The following is an 18,158-nucleotide window of genomic DNA, read 5'->3' on the forward strand; positions in this document are numbered from 1 at the left end:
TTTTCATCAATACGTTCCCGTTTCATAGCGTCGTGAATATGAATGTTACATCGGAATGGTCTGGTATAATTCCTGCAACGCTAGTTATAGGGCGGTTAAATCGATTGGCGTTTCGGCCATACACAAGCTAGAGATAAAAATCTAAATGCATATGATCGATATCATGTTCCACCATGAATGCATGAAAGGGGGGGGGGGGGGGCGGGGGAAATCTTTTCTGATTATTGATTACCAATAACGGCATTCGTTATTGTAGCATCATACACTGATGAGGGTTGGATATGAGAACAAGGCCCGATCGGGCTGTAATTTACGTCAAATAGCTCTTACCTGTGGCCGGTTGGATCCCAAAAAGGATTTCCCAGTTATTGATCGCCATCTGGTAGATCGATATGTCCATTGGCTGATGCTATATTCCTTTACTGCATACTGAATTTGGCGTCGCAAAAACTATTCTAGGCGATCGGCTGAAGCCCTCGCCACTACCAGGATCTGGCCGGTAATGCACTTTTCCGAATCCCAAAGTAGGGTATATCTGCAGTGCCGCTCCGTGACATTGAGTAGGTTATTAAAATGCAATAAAAGCAAAAACAAGCTTATCACGTATATATACGTGATTGGCCCTCAAGCGCTGGTGCCGAATCACGTATAATTACATGGTTGGCCGGGAATGTGTTAACACTTTGAGTGCCACGAGGTGGCGCCAGAGGTAGCGCTTCAATGCCACCATCGGCGCCAATGTTACGCTTAATATCGCCTAATCTATGTTTTAAATGATGGCTATGTGTCTAATCTGCCCGTCGCTTATCAAATAATCATTTTCCAGTCAGTGCTGTCAAGGCAGATTGGTTTTTTATCGCTTCATTTCCGTTTGAGATCATTTTGAAAAGCACCCGTTTTGAGGTAAAAAAAACTGTTCATTCTAATCTAGACCATTCTATGATAATCGTCTTTTACTGGAATATTCCAGAACGTTGATATTTGTCTGCCTATTTATGAATCGTTTTCAAATAAACACTAGATGATCAATATTATACGTGCACGCAAGCACATTCGAGCCGCGCACGGATAATCGCGTGTTCATTTCCTCTTGGCCTTTTACAGTGAAACCGAAAGAGCCCATTTCACAAAACAGCCTATATCTTCATCAAAATTTGTCTGATTATCCTAACACTGATAACATAGATTCCTTACCTGACATCAGATGGTATCCAACTGGTATATTCCAATTCCTGATCACCATTCGAAAAAATCGATAAGTGTATGGATCCAACGTGTGTACAGTGCAGTACATGATTCCGCGGGTCTGAGAGGCTCCAGAATGAACTGTGATAACCCCGGCTGCATCAGTGGACTGGAAAATGTGGAGTACAGGATTTTTTTCCGCATCCATTTTCATTGAGTCCATTCCAAAATCCCTTATGTCATCTGGGAGACGATAGGGGGCGCTTTTTTCCACATCTGATCGCCGGCGGCGCTCGGGTATACTAGGGTAGGCTCGCGTGATGCAATATGATTTCAGATCGCTAAAAAAAAAAAAAAAAAAAAAATCAGAGAAATCTTGTGAGTGGCTTTCAACATAACTATCGGAAACCCGAGATATCTCGTGAGTGGCAGTGAAAGTGTTAAGCACCTTGTTTAAAAAAATCAGTTTAAGGAATTCCAGGCCTCGACTTTTTTTTTCAAAAATCAAGCACTTTAAGCACTTCAAGGACCTTGTGCGAACCCTGTTACCATCACACGTGTGACGTGTTGAATATGTACAATCCTCTTCCGGTGTCTCTGTCCAGCGTCTCGCATTTATCTATACAGATGTACGTGCTTTTGTACACTTTTTTTTCTCTCTCAAAGATACTACTAACAGAAAACAAACCAAAGACCCGAACAACAAATATGAAGACCTGCGACAAAAATGACGTAACTATGCGATTAAAATCATGACATCTGTTGGCGGTTCTGAAAGTAAACTGGCTCCAGAGAGTCAAACTAACCGGAGTGTGAACTAGCACGGTCACTCTGGATTCCTGAGCTGTGAATCCCGATTTCTCCCTCTCGCTCAGAGGTCCATTCATGGTGTTTTCTAAGATGAATCACATGTTGTATTTTAAGGCCCGCTGCGTGGAGAGTTTCCATGCATTACAGACACGTCTGGGATGCAGAACACCCTCTGCCTTCCAAGTTTACTTTGTCTTCCAGGATCCTTGAGTCATCTGTTCCCTTTTGAAAATGTGTTTATCATTTATGTTTATTGGCTTTTGAACCATGCAAGTTTCGAGCTATTCTCTCGTGAAATTAAGCATTGAGACATGGAATTATGCTTCATTTCTAACCTAGAAGTTCAACCTTATTTTCAAAATCATTCTTAAGAGTTTGTTTTATTATCATGGTAGTACTGGATGGGTGGGATTTAACACACGGGACAATACAATGAGAGTTTACACTGTCTGAGAGTCAAGTTAGTTTACTTTTCTATGACCGACAAGTGACAACGTACCTGACAATTTCTGAATTATCCAATAACCCATGGTATTCCCGGTAGGTTTAAACCAACGCTTAAAAGGGGTATTTCATTTTAGTAGAACTTACCAGACTCTTACCTCTCTATCTAAAGTCATCTACAAGTAAGCTAGCTCACTTCCATTCATTTTGAGGACCAAAAGAGTCAAAAGGTACTTATCGGATTACATTTTTCAAAAGGTAATACTGCAAAAACAAACATTTGACTTAACCTCTTATCCATCGGGCTAGTTTTGCATAAAATACCTTATACTTATAGCACATGCACAAGTCTGGTCTCTTTTGAAAGGAAACATTCAGAATTTTCTTCCACAACATGAGAAATCACTGAGTGCTAATGTAAGAGTTAGAGGTTTGAACACCGAAATATTTTTTTCTTTTTACTTACATCTGAATTCGTTTGCAAAAGAGTTTCAGCTGAGAGGTATGAGCTGGAAAACACAATGGGTCCATAGCCTGAAGTCTAGTACAGGTCCAAAATGTGTGTTTTACACATGTTTTTCTAATGTTTATATCGGTATGCCTATCCAAAATGGCCATCCGGTCCAATGCATTTTCATGTTGAGCGAGTAATTCTCCTTTCTTCTTGTTCTACTCTCCCTTTATCGTAGTAAACTAACCCATCCCTCATGTAAGATACCGTCAGCTCCAGAATTCCATTGGCTACCAAATCATTTTCACCGTCAGAGGTTCACCGGGAGGCGAAACCAGACATGATAACTTTTCCGAAACTGACGCTCGTTGGCTGTTTGATCTTATAACCCGAGATTGGAAGCACGTAATAGGTCAAATAGGGTGTCAATCAAATAAAATTTTAGCTTTCAAACGATGTGTTGGTTGATCAGCAATAACACAGCCTGAAGCAAGCCGACAGACAAGGGCAAATGTGCTGCCCGATTCTTAAGAGGTTTTAAAAGTACGATATGGGCGCCCGAGTGGCGCACCGCATACAGCACTATGGTGCAACACGACGACTCGGGTTCGACTCCCGGACCCGGTGATCTTTGCCGAATGTCTTCCCCGGTCTATCTCCCATTCCTCCTCTCTCTCTCTCTCTACCGGACTGCCCGGTAGCAAAAATCAATAAAAACTAGGGATGTCCGATATTATCGGCCTACAGATAAATTTTTTTCTTTTTTTTTAACATTTATTTAACCTTTATTTACCCAGGCAAGCAAGTAAGAACAAATTCAGATTTTATTTATTGTCAAAAGTATGCATAATGTTGTGTTAATTCCACAACAAGAGATATGTAATGTTAATTACCTGAAATTATTCCGTTTTTTGGGGGGGGAAACCCTGCATATATCGGTATGATATCGGTTGATATCGGTATCGGAAATTAAGAGTTGGACAATATCGGTATAGGTAAAAAGGCCAATATCGATACTAGGTCCCCAAAATTAATGAAAGTGAACGAAAAGCCTGCCACATGGAGGACTGGTGGTGGTGCAGTGTAGATGACTTCGGATAAGAGGCAAGACTGCTGAAACTTGACAAGTTCTACTACAGTGAAATATCCCTTTAATGCGTCTGATGAAGAAGGGCCGCAGTGCAAATGGGAGGCAGGTGCTTCTCACCTCAACCCACATCTGCACCTTTGGTAATTAAAGTTAATTATATAGTTTATTTTTCTCATATTTCTATATTCAGATCTCATTTGATTGCCTATATTTATGTTTTTCTTCCATTACTCTGCCCGTACCTATACCCCCACTCCCCCATGCTGATATTACGTCCGGATTTCCCCAAGGGGATCAATAATGGAATATCTTATCATATTTCCACAGTAATATTCACAGTATTCTGATCTAGTGTATATAGGGGATATGGAGGATCAGGATATTAATGTATTCTCTCAACCAAGACCAGGATATTATATCTAGTAAGGCCGTCACAATACAGTGTGCATGAAAAATAACTGTTACCTGGCAGTCCAGTTGACTGCTTTGTGGTTCACCAGTCAACTACAAATGTACAATGGATCCATCCTTTATCCACAGCCTCTCCGCCGTAAACAGGAAACATTCTGGACCGGGTGGTCCTGCCCGCTAATTATCACAGGATTATGTCAACTAACGTTAGTCATAGATATATATCTGTAAAACTGTGTTTCCCGCATTATCGTCCCGCAAATGAATGCATGCAGCCTGACACCTGGGAGGAAGGGTGGTGTTGAAGACACCTGGCAGGAAGGGTGGTGTTGAAGACACCTGGGAGGAAGGGTGGTGTTGAAGACACCTGGGAGGAAGGGTGGTGTTGAAGACACCTGGGAGGAAGGGTGGTGTTGAAGACACCTGAGGAAGGGTGGTGTTGAAGACACCTGGGAGGAAGGGTGGTGTTGAAGACACCTGGGAGGAAGGGTGGTGTTGAAGACACCTGGCAGGAAGGGTGGTGTTGAAGACACCTGGGAGGAAGGGTGGTGTTGAAGACACCTGGGAGGAAGGGTGGTGTTGAAGACACCTGGCAGGAAGGGTGGTGTTGAAGACACCTGGGAGGAAGGGTGGTGTTGAAGACACCTGGGAGGAAGGGTGGTGTTGAAGACACCTGGGAGGAAGGGTGGTGTTGAAGACACCTGGCAGGAAGGGTGGTGTTGAAGACACCTGGCAGGAAGGGTGGTGTTGAAGACACCTGGCAGGAAGGGTGGTGTTGAAGACACCTGGGAGGAAGGGTGGTGTTGAAGACACCTGGGAGGAAGGGTGGTGTTGAAGCCACCTGAGAGGAAGGGTGGTGTTGAAGACACCTGGGAGGAAGGGTGGTGTTGAAGACACCTGAGAGGAAGGGTGGTGTTGAAGACACCTGGGAGGAAGGGTGGTGTTGAAGACACCTGGGAGGAAGGGTGGTGTTGAAGACACCTGGGAGGAAGGGTGGTGTTGAAGCCACCTGAGAGGAAGGGTGGTGTTGAAGACACCTGGGAGGAAGGGTGGTGTTGAAGACACCTGGGAGGAAGGGTGGTGTTGAAGACACCTGAGAGGAAGGGTGGTGTTGAAGCCACCTGAGAGGAAGGGTGGTGTTGAAGACACCTGGGAGGAAGGGTGGTGTTGAAGACACCTGAGAGGAAGGGTGGTGTTGAAGACACCTGGCAGGAAGGGTGGTGTTGAAGACACCTGAGAGGAAGGGTGGTGTTGAGGACACCTGGGAGGAAGGGTGGTGTTGAAGGAAGCCTGACACCTTGGAGGAAGGGTGGTGTTGAAGACACCTGGCAGGAAGGGTGGTGTTGAAGACACCTGAGAGGAAGGGTGGTGTTGAAGACACCTGGCAGGAAGGGTGGTGTTGAAGACACCTGGGAGGAAGGGTGGTGTTGAAGACACCTGGGAGGAAAGGTGGTGTTGAAGACACCTGGCAGGAAGGGTGGTGTTGAAGACACCTGGGAGGAAGGGTGGTGTTGAAGACACCTGAGAGGAAGGGTGGTGTTGAAGACACCTGGGAGGAAGGGTGGTGTTGAGGACACCTGGGAGGAAGGGTGGTGTTGAAGGAAGCCTGACACCTTGGAGGAAGGGTGGTGTTGAAGGCTGACACCTGGGAGGAAGGGTGGTGTTGAAGACACCTGGGAGGAAGGGTGGTGTTGGAGCCTGACACTTGGGAGGAAGGGTGGTGTTGAAGACACCTGGGAGGAAGGGTGGTGTTGGAGCCTGACACCTGGGAGGAAGGGTGGTGTTGAAGACACCTGGCAGGAAGGGTGGTGTTGAAGCCTGACACCTGGCAGGAAGGGTGGTGTTGAAGCCTGACACCTGGCAGGAAGGGTGGTGTTGAAGTCTGACACCTGGGAGGAAGGGTGGTGTTGAAGCTGACACCTGGGAGGAAGGGTGGTGTTGAAGGAAGCCTGACACCTGGGAGGAAGGGTGGTGTTGAAGACACCTGGCAGGAAGGGTGGTGTTGAAGACACCTGGCAGGAAGGGTGGTGTTGAAGGGTGGTGTTGGAGCCTGACACCTGGCAGGAAGGGTGATGTTGAAGTCTGACACCTGGGAGGAAGGGTGGTGTTGAAGTCTGACACCTGGGAGGAAGGGTGGTGTTGAAGCCTGACACCTGGGAGGAAGGGTGGTGTTGAAGCCTGACACCTGGGAGGAAGGGTGGTGTTGATGCCTGACACCTGGGAGGAAGGGTGGTGTTGAAGGGTCGTGTTGAAGCCTGACACCTGGGAGGAAGGGTGGTGTTGAAGGGTGGTGTTGGAGCCTGACACCTGGGAGGAAGGGTGGTGTTGAAGCCTGACACCTGGGAGGAAGGGTGGTGTTGGAGCCTGACACCTGGGAGGAAGGGTGGTGTTGAAGCCTGACACCTGGGAGGAAGGGTGGTGTTGAAGCCTGACACCTGGGAGGAAGGGTGGTGTTGATGCCTGACACCTGGGAGGAAGGGTGGTGTTGAAGGGTCGTGTTGAAGCCTGACACCTGGGAGGAAGGGTGGTGTTGAAGGGTGGTGTTGGAGCCTGACACCTGGGAGGAAGGGTGGTGTTGAAGCCTGACACCTGGGAGGAAGGGTGGTGTTGGAGCCTGACACCTGGGAGGAAGGGTGGTGTTGAAGCCTGACACCTGGGAGGAAGGGTGGTGTTGAAGGGTGGTGTTGGAGGAAGCCTGACACCTGGGAGGAAGGGTGGTGTTGAAGCTCTGACACCTGGCAGGAAGGGTGGTGTTGAAGCTCTGATACCTGGGAGGAAGGGTGGTGTTGAAGCTCTGATACCTGGGAGGAAGGGTGGTGTTGAAGGAAGCCTGACACCTGGGAGGAAGGGTGGTGTTGGAGCCTGACACCTGGGAGGAAGGGTGGTGTTGGAGCCTGACACCTGGGAGGAAGGGTGGTGTTGAAGGGTGGTGTTGGAGCCTGACACCTGGGAGGAAGGGTGGTGTTGAAGGAAGCCTGACACCTGGGAGGAAGGGTGGTGTTGGAGCCTGACACCTGGGAGGAAGGGTGGTGTTGGAGCCTGACACCTGGGAGGAAGGGTGGTGTTGGAGCCTGACACCTGGGAGGAAGGGTGGTGTTGAAGGGTGGTGTTGGAGCCTGACACCTGGGAGGAAGGGTGGCGTTGAAGGGTGGTGTTGGAGCCTGACACCTGGGAGAAAGGGTGGTGTTGAAGGGTGGTGTTGGAGCCTGACACCTGGGAGGAAGGGTGGTGTCGACAGCGGACGACAGGGACAGCAGTGGTCACTAGCTTACTCGTAGATGACTTCAGATAAGAGGTAAGACTGCTGAAACTTGACTAGTTCTACTACAGTGAAACACCCCTTTAATGCGTCTGATGGAGAAGGGCCGCAGTGCGTACTGGGGAGGGAGGTGATGCTCACCTCAACACGCTGCCCTTCTCTACTTCCAGTGTGGAGTGGGTCACGCATACAAATCAGCCCCTGGAGCTGCAGACTTTGAGTGCATAATGTTACTGATACATCTCAGTCCTTTTGAAGAAGAGAAGACGGAGAGAAAAGCTCCCTGCTTACTTTCACCAGCACATGCAGTCTAGTAGCTGGATGTCATGTGGGTTTTGTTCCTCTGCGTTTTTACAGTGGTTGAGGAACTATCGTGGGGACCTATTGTGAAAGAAATGTCCTTTTCCGGTGTTCTGCCTTGTTTGTACAGAATGGGGGGGTCGTCCCGACAAATTGTGCTTACATTGTGCTTTTCCTACAGTTCAGCTGCGACAAGAACCCTCCCTCTTGAAATGAGCCGTTCAGAATTGCAGCCACAATCGCCGTAGTTAGTAAGACCTGGTATGTGTGTGTGTGTGAAGAGATCTTGATAAGAAATAATGTGCGTATAAGATGATGGCTCGCTCTTTTCTACCTAAAGTTGAATCTAAAATATGTTTCCGACAACATTTCTAACGATAAGAATGCTACTGCAGGATTTTGAGTCATGTTTGATCTGCAACGTCTAGTCAGAAAGTTTGATCTGAAATGGCGGCACAGGCTCGTACACCACTGCTAGGTGGTGCATGAGCGACTCGCTTGTTACAGGCACAGAAACAGCCCATTGAGAACAAGACTGAAATAGAGGGGTATAGAGAGGCTGCTAGAATGCATGATCTGAGTGTTGTATTCCAGCAACAAATTTAAACGACATGTTTAGGGGACGAGACCTCAAGGACCTAACTTTAAATTTCCAGGAAGAATAGTCGCTGCTGAGGCAGTGACTAATGGGGATCTGAAATAAAGAAATAAAGAAATAAATTAACTTGTTGAAAAGGACTAAAAACGGGGCAGCTGGGTCGTGTAGCGGTCTAAGCACTGTCCTACCCACCGCACAGACCCGGGGTACCTCTGGCTTGGTCAGGCGTTCCTACGAGCACAATCGTCAGTGTCACTGTTCCGTTGGTGGGAAGCCGGTGAGTCCTGGTCATTGCAACAGCGACTCCTACTGGTCGATTCAACTGGGAGGGGATCTAGAGTAGATACAGCGTGAACCTCTGCACACGTTACGCTCCTCTCCCAGTGAAACTCCTCGCCGTCAGGTGAAAACAAGTGGATGGCGATTCCATATGTATTGGAGGAGGCATGTGGTAATCTTCTACACCCTCCCCAGATTGACAGTAGGGCAGAGCAACAGCCAGGACGGGAATTGGTATAGCGACTAAATGGGGATGGGAGAAAAAATAGAAAAGGCAAAAAAGAAATAAAAAATTTCTAAAATATGTCCCCTTTAATGAGGAGGACCATTTAGGAAGGAGAAACCAGTAGTAATTGGCTGGAGAAAAGTGGCGCACAATTTCCACGGGGTTGTCAGTGGATACAGGTCAAGCCATGGCAACTCCTGTGGGGTTGGTGTTCTAATCTGACCGTGTATCTGGTGCGTGTCCCCACACACACACACACACGTCACACACACACCCTGTTGCCTAGCAACGACAGACGTCGGAGTGGATAACGCCGGCCTTGAAGGCGAAGATCACAAAACGTTCCCCTTTCCATCATAAATGATTTATGTGACATCACAAGGAGTCCTATGCCGTCGGTCGCATTTCACACAAAAGTGGATGTATATTCCCATTCTCTTATTATTCTGGGTACTTGGCTCATGTAAACCCTGTATAGTGGGGATAAGATAAAGCTATATGCTTTATTTACCCAGGGTAGGTTTGCTGAGCATGGATGCTCTTTTTCAGCTACGCCCTGCTTCACATTCACACAGTTCCATTCACACCTGGGAGCTGCCCAGTACAACCACAGTCTGCCACCGTTGGCCACTGAGCAACTCCACTGGAGTAGTTGGGGGTTTAGTGCCTTGCTGCTCAAGGGCAATTCAGCGGTTGGTGTTAAGGGTATGGGACTCGGAGAGAGTTATTCATTCACTTTCCCAGCCCAGATTTTTCCTGCCGGTCCGGGGGATCGAACCACCTATTTCCCACGACCACCTATTTCAAGCGTCCCAGGTTCAGCGGGGGGGTGCGCCACTTCGCACCCAAAAGGGGTGTGTCCGTCTGAGTGAGAACACTCCCCCCCCGTCCCCGGGGGCGCTGATTCGACCCCGATTGGTGAGTGAGAAAGGCCCCTAAAAGTAACTTATTTGATGACCACAGACCATATGCCAGTGCTAGCATCACTGAGGCATGTAACCAGCTTATCTGAAGTGCTGCTGGGTTTCAAGGTCTGTGTAAGTTCCATTTATATATTCACATTCAACTGCCTTTATTTATTGTAATATAAACTATAGGGCATACAGACCTTCATCTGCACCTTTGTTTATTTTTCCTCATATTTTTATATTCATTGAATACAATTGTATTTTAAACCTTTATTTAAACTCGAAGGTTTCCCTCATTTACAGTCACGTTGAGTGTAACAGAGTGTAAAAAAGGCATATAAAAGCCCACAGCATGATATACAATCATAACAATTAGACAAGTAAGGATAACAATCAAATAAAACATGTACAACTTGATTGACAAAGGTTGGAGATAAAGGTTTTAAACTCTGCAACAGAGGGGATAATCTCAAGCTTTAAGAACTGTTGGAGTTCATTCCATGAGCTGGAGGGGCATCATAGCAAAATGCAGATTTACCCTGTTCAGAGCAAACTCGAGGGACCTCAAGGACCAGCCAGTCACTAGAACAGGTTCCATGGGTACCAAAATTCCATTCCAATAATGATGTAGTATAAGGAGGTAGCTTACCAATAAGGGCCTGAAAAGATTTACAAATACCAGTGTTTGTTGCGCCTCTCCATCAGCGAGGACCAACCAACTTTCTCATAAAGGACACAGTGATGAGTGTCGTATCTATCATTCATTAGTGATGATTCGGAGGGCAGAGTGATAGACAAGAGGCCAAGGATTTAAGGGCTGAGGCCGCAGCGTGCCTATAAATGACATCACCATAGTCCAGGACTGAAAACTTCGACAACTCTCTTCCTACTAATCGAAGGAAAGCTGGTTCAGTTTCTGTATAAGAAGCCTATTTTCTGTCGCAACTTGGAGGAAACTTCAGATCTCATTTGATTGTTTACACTATTTATTTTTCTCATATTTTTATATTCAGATCTTTATGTTTTGCCCATACCTACTATACACTCCCCCATGCTAGGTTGACCAAATCTGTATGATCCAAATGCAGGACAGCATGTCGATTTTGCGGGACATCTGTTGAAATTGCGGGACAGTAATGATGAATACGTATGCAAGAATCATGTTTACATAATGTATTCATCATTTATCAAAATATAAGCATTTAATGTATTAAAAACACAAAGTTGTTGTGTCTTAATTGCTCAGGGCTCTACAGTGCGACCAAATTGCTCGCATATGCCCCTAAAAATATTTGTGTGCGAACCGTAAAAATCAATTACGCGCACGCTGTGCGAATACAGATTATAGCCTCTCTCGTCTTTTTTTTCCTCCGCTGCGAGATCGTTAAAAAACTACAAGTCCCACATTGCACTCAAGCCAACGGTCCAATCCAAGCGATAGCAATAGTAATATAACGTTAATGCAACAAAACGAATGCCTTGCTTTGTTAATCATAACGTTGATGCAGTAGCGTATGCCGTTGTGTTGACTGTAACGGACATGATAACAACATAACACTGTGTACACATTCAAATTGCGATAATCGATTCTAACATTTTCAAATCGATGCAGTTGAATTTTCCCCTTAGGATCGATGCATTGTTACACCCCTACACCAAAGTAACTGGCCCACTGTGTATGTGTGTACAGCTAACTTGGCTAGCGTTATGAACAGCAGAGGTGGGCAATAGGGTCCAGCTTTTATCTCTCGAGATAAAGCTGGGAACGAGGTTAGGGTCCAGCTGCAGCGCCGGACGGCTGGAGTACAAGCGGTGTGATGTAATTGGCAGACTCGACTGTCAATCAATGGTCTACCTGACACGCAAACTCATAAACAATGTTTCTGTACTGGAGGTGTACAGTATTTCAATAGGCAACCCTGAAAGGATTATTTCTCTAGAAGAGAAACACAGCCAAAACATAGGCATTGTATGCATAAAAGGGGCAAAAGCTAAAGTTAAGTGACTGTTACTTTTGTAGCAGTAGTTTGATTTGATAGTTTATTTGATAGGGACAGCACATGTTAATGAACATCAAGTACAAAATACAAAATGTAAACATGCAGGGTTGTAGCAAGAGCTAATTTACACACATGCACGCACAGTACAAATATACATTTATAAAAAAAAATACTCTTTTACTTGAAATATTTTCACTGTGCTCCTAAATATTTTTGGGTGCTCCTAAATTTCTTTGTGTGCTCCTAACTTTTTTCATTTAGGAGCACCTGTGCCCCTAGTGAAAAAGGTTAGCGTAGAGCCCTGTTGCTTGTTATTTATTATACTCATAATTATATAGAAGACCATACCATGCAATCCAACATGCTGTTAAATAACCTACCGACAGCGATGGTACTGACTCCTAGAGGTTCCCAAGTCCTATAGCTATAGTTAAGATGTACGTACCCACTTTTTTTTTTAAGAAAAAAAATTTAGATTTTTTTTTCTTTTCTTTTTTTTTACTTCTTTTTGTTCATTCACGTATATATGTTTAAGGAAACCAACAAACAGTTATAATCTTACACATACATGTGAAAAGATATGTAAAAATATATATATACCGTATATATATTTTATTATTTTCATAACAATTTATAATTTCGATTTTTTTTTTTTCCGGTTTTTCCTCATAGCTACGAGTAATCAAGGAATCGATTACTCACGCCCATCCCTAACCCTGTGATCTCTCTTGTAATGTGATACTGAAGTGTTAAACACTAAAGTAGTGTTAAACATCATGCTAATAGCAGTAGCCATACCATACCACCAGTTAAACCAAGATCAAAAGAAATAAGGGAGAGCAGATTTGTATACACTGTATCGAACATACATTTTATATATATATTTTTTTGTATTGAGATTGTTCCACCTCTATTAGGGGTGTAAAGGTACACGTATCCACACTGAACCGTTTCAGTGTGTACCGTACCGTACCAAACGGCTGTGTGTAGTGTACCGAACGAATACAACGGTATGTTAACCACTAACAATCATCCGACCCCTGACCTCTATTGATGATGATCTTGGTGATAAATAACCCAGAGCACAGCGTATGTGTTGCACTGAGGCAGGGAACATAAACATAGGCCACAGCAGCAGCACCTCTGCAGCCAAAGCTCATTTCCTCAGCAGGTTGAAGTGAGAGAAAGCAGAAAAAGGCCAAGAACATTCCTTCCACGTCACCTGCCCCCAGACTCCTCCACAATGCTGCCTGTTTACGTGCACAAGCCTGAACTCAGGGGTGGGGTGGGGGGTAAAGTGTAGGGCTGTACCGAATGCTTCGATCATAATGTTGACATTCAAATTCTAAATCAACATTCGAATTTTTTAGTTTTTATTAAAAAAAAACTTTTTTTCCCTGTCTATTCAATCTGTTTAAACCAATGGGGGTTTTATTCACAGTTGCAGTTAAAGATTTAGGCTACACTCGGGGGCGGCTACGTGGCGTAGTGGGCAAGGCGCTCGCCACGAATGCGGAGACGCTGGGCTCGCCTGTTCGAGCCCAGCGCTCCACATTGCTTTCAGTTTAGCTGGTCGTTCATACTAATACACATTGGCCGTATTAGGGGGTGGGAAACTGATGGGTGGGGATCGGGCGTTGTGGACAGCGACTCCTACAGGTCGGTTGGTGCGCCTGCGCAGTAGAATCAGGAAGTGTCGGGGGCAGCGTGAGCCTCCCACGCGTTACTCCTCGCCACTGAGAGATCGAGCTGCGCAGGTGAAAAGATGCGACTGCTGTTACCTCAAGTACCGGAGGGGACTTGTGCTATGTATGACTTAGTCCACATTGCAGCCGGCTTGTGGGAGGCAAGAAACAGCGTTCGTGACAGGGGAGGGTTGAATTGGATGATATGAAATTGGGATGGGAGAAAATATAGAAAATGGGAGAAAAAGTGGATAAAAAAAAAGATTTAGGCTACACTAATATTATAATATTATACTATAAGATGTCACCATCACTTTCATACCAACCGTGCCCTTATTGGATTATTTATGTTGATGAAACTGATAAAGAAAGTTGATTTAATAAAAGAAAGACTCATTTAAATCAGATTAATCACTTTATTCAAATTTAGGATTTAGTTAAAAAATAATAATAAAAATAAAGTTTAAATGTTCTATTTTTTTTTAGGGCTGTCAGTTTATCGCGTTAATTAGATTAATTAATTACACAGCAAATTATCGCGTTATGAAAATTAACTAAAAATGTATTACAATTTTTGTATTTTTCTTTTTTTTAAATAATTTTTTTTTATCTCATTCATTCCATAAGAACGTAGAATACACATTACAGACTTTTTTCTATATGGTTCATTTGCATGTTCTTGGTATCTGATTCTAGGGACATCTATGGATCTCAGGGAATGTATTCCCAGTGTCAGAAATACTGTGTCTGTTACTAGGCTTGAGTAAATTGTAATGAACCAAATGAGAATATCAATAAAAAAAAAATTTCATCTTTGACTGTGAATAACACTATGCTCAAATTGACCAGACCTGAAAAATCTAAGCAAATTAATAGATGGAAGATGATTAAACAGAAGGTTTTGTAGATACAGTACTGAATTCTGCCATCCGGACACATGCAATTTGAAATATGATTATAGAATATAGAATATCAGGCATAAAATGGTTATGCGATTAAAATGCGATTAATTAGATTAATTAATTACAAATCCTGTAATTAATTAGATTAATTTTTTTAATCGCCTGACAGCACTAATTTTTTTATGATATTCTTTTTTATAGACATTCAAAGCTTCGTTCGAATACTTCAATAGAAGCTTCGAATGTTAAAAAATGACATTGGGTACAGCCCTAGTAAAGTGTGGACCAGACTTCAAGCCATTGTGGGGACGATTCAAAGTGATATGAGGCGCAGGCTTGTGGACCGTGGAAGAGGAAAGTAAAGTGATATGAGGCGCAGGCTTGTGGACCGTGGAAGAGGAAAGTAAAGTGATATGAGGCGCAGGCTTGTGGACCGTGGAAGAGGAAACTAAAGTGCTATGAGGCGCAGGCTTGTGGACCGTGGAAGAGGAAACTAAAGTGATATGAGGCGCAGGCTTGTGGACCGTGTAAGAGGAAACTAAAGTGATATGAGGCGCAGGCTTGTGGACCGTGGAAGAGGAAAGTAAAGTGATATGAGGCGCAGGCTTGTGGACCGTGTAAGAGGAAACTAAAGTGATATGAGGCGCAGGCTTGTGGACCGTGGAAGAGGAAAGTAAAGTGATATGAGGCGCAGGCTTGTGGACCGTGTAAGAGGAAACTAAAGTGATATGAGGCGCAGGCTTGTGGACCGTGGAAGAGGAAACTAAAGTGATATGAGGCGCAGGCTTGTGGACCGTGGAAGAGGAAACTAAAGTGATATGAGGCGCAGGCTTGTGGACCGTGGAAGAGGAAAGTAAAGTGATATGAGGCGCAGGCTTGTGGACCGTGGAAGAGGAAACTAAAGTGATATGAGGCGCAGGCTTGTGGACCGTGGAAGAGGAAACTAAAGTGATATGAGGCGCAGGCTTGTGGACCGTGGAAGAGGAAACTAAAGTGATATGAGGCGCAGGCTTGTGGACCGTGGAAGAGGAAACTAAAGTGATATGAGGCGCAGGCTTGTGGACCGTGGAAGAGGACATTAAAGTGATATGAGGCGCAGGCTTGTGGACCGTGGAAGAGGAAACTAAAGTGATCTGAGGCGCAGGCTTGTGGACCGTGGAAGAGGACATTAAAGTGATATGAGGCGCAGGCTTGTGGACCGTGTAAGAGGAAACTAAAGTGATATGAGGCGCAGGCTTGTGGACCGTGTAAGAGGACATTAAAGGCGACACTAGGATCAGCTGATGCCGGCGTCTGGCAAACGGTACTGCAGCCTCAAGGCCCGCACACATTATGTAAATCAATATCTCCCATTTGAATAAAATAGGCTCAGGAATCAGGATTGTTAAAGCTAATTAGCCTAATCCATGTCAAAAAGAGTAGCACATTTTGTAAATGTACACACACACAAACAACACTGATAAGAGAGGGAGAATAGCTTATAGCAGACTTAATGATTTTAGAATATGATATGCTAATGGTTGGGCTGACCTTCGATTATTTTTTTGGAATTCGAAGCTTCGGGGCCAAGATTCGATTTTAATTCAAAGCTTCGAGGAAAATAAAATTTTCATCAACTATCCAGTTTGTTTTTATAGTGTAACGTTTGAGCCATCGGGCTCAGCCCCTCCCATTCCTCACAGTTGCAGCTGGAGTGAGAGAGTCAAAAACAAAACTAATCAAATGTGAAGGTTTACAAGTTATTTGTATTATGAACGTGATTCATTAATTAATTGTGCACTAGTTGGACGACATGTTGCGTACGTTATGACTTTGAATGTCAGCCATTTCCACTGCAAAGATGGCACATCAGTAATGATACAATGCGTCGGTCATGAATATGCAAATAGTTGAAATGTCATGGTCGGACTGATCGTTGCAGCCCTTATGCGCACACAACACACAAGCTATCTACAAGCACATTGCGACAAGGCTAAGCCTACACACACTGCATTTTGCAGACACCGTTTATACACTGTGATCACTGCATTATATCTCAAGGCAGAGAGAGCAAAACAACTAATTTGATTCCGTGTGAGATGAGTAAATAGTTAAGACGAGAAACGGTAAGTAAAAATCTGTATATTTCCCGGCCCCAGTAAGAAGTGTGTGTATTTCATTGTGTACTTTGCTGTGGATCAAGCTTCCCAATAAAAAAGAAGCCTACTTGTATATGAAAACTAAGGAACATCTAGGTTTGTTTTATGTGTTGTTGCCGGCTCACCTGTTCGTGAAGACCAAGAAGCTGACTGTAGCGAACGCGACAGTGCAGGACGCCGTTAACGTGGATGTTGTAGGCCTGCGGGGAGAGAAGAGAGAAATGTTGTTGTTGTTTTGAAGTGAGGAGGAGAGCTTCTGACTGTGCATCAACATCTGAAGCAGCACAAATTTAAATCCACAAAGGCCTGGATTGACGGGTTCTGAAAGGTCTCGCAGGAATGGAAAAGGCACCAAGGGAGAGAAAAGGAATGTCAGGTGAACGGATGCCTGTGCTGCAGTGGCCCTCTGCTATTGTTATGCCTCGCTTTCAATCGTGTCTGTATTCATTATTAGGGGTGGGACGATGCGAGTAACTCACAATGCGATTCTGTGACTAATTTGGCCCTTGATAACAATAATATCACAATAACTGCGATAATTGATATATTTGCAACTTCAGGAAATGTAATCTACGATAAGGGTTGGGTACCGCTCACATTTGAACCGAATCGATACTGGTACCCCCAATGGTACCCTTTTTCGGTACTTTCATAATAACAAACATTTTATTTCAGTTGTAAAACTAAACTAAAGTCTAAACTTCTCAATTTCAACATTGTTATGATGTTATCACATCACACAAACTAAAACCCCTCCCTACAACCATTTTTTTTATGTTGCATGATCATTTATTATGTATTAATAAACAAACTCCTCTGACCTCATCTGGTCTTTCCAAAGACCAGAGATGGGACTTGCGCACGCACACACACACAGAAAGGGAGAATTCACAAATAATTTCTCCAATATTAAAATTGAGGTAGTAGGGACACTGGTCTATAATTATCCATTTGATGCTTATCTACATTTTTTATATTGGAATTACCTTAGCTGATTTCATATTAGGAAAAACACCTCTTTGAAAAGACATATTGCATAACATATATAGGTCAAATGTTTTATAATAGAGAGTGAGGCGGCATGTGGAACATAAATTACATTTTTGCTAGAGCAGGAGTTTCACTTCTGATTCCTCAGAACACCTCCCGAAGCAAAACAAACATCCCTCCTCATCCTCGGTTCACCCACTGCTGGAAAGTCACCACCTCGCTCACTCAGACATCACTTTCTTTAGGGCTACCAAACAAACAATGTGTGAATTGGCTTCTCGATAGTTTTTCCGCTCTGAGTGACTTTAAATTCGGCAGTCAAATTTGTCTTGGGAGGGTAATAAATGCCACCCGTTTTAAGAATTCACATGTTATTCCTGTGCCCCCAAGGTCTGTCAATATTTGTGAAGAAGATGCACCACACTTTACCTAAAGCTAGAAATCCAAGAGAGCGTAACATAAAATGTACAAATCTGGAGCTG

General features: G+C 44.4%; 1 protein-coding gene across 2 annotated transcripts in view; it reads right to left on the reverse strand.

The window, feature by feature from the left end:
- Positions 1 to 18,158, reverse strand: part of snx17 (sorting nexin 17) — a 235,604-nt gene that overhangs the window by 167,057 nt on the left and 50,389 nt on the right. For both annotated transcript variants that reach the window (XM_084314817.1, XM_084314816.1), the window contains exon 2: positions 16,812 to 16,886. In XM_084314817.1, the coding sequence (XP_084170943.1) occupies positions 16,812 to 16,886 (75 nt within the window). The remainder of the gene's footprint in view (positions 1 to 16,811; positions 16,887 to 18,158) is intronic.

The sequence above is a fragment of the Notolepis coatsorum genome, assembly GCF_963971535.1.
Source record: "Notolepis coatsorum genome assembly, chromosome: 5".
NCBI lineage: Eukaryota > Metazoa > Chordata > Actinopteri > Aulopiformes > Paralepididae > Notolepis > Notolepis coatsorum.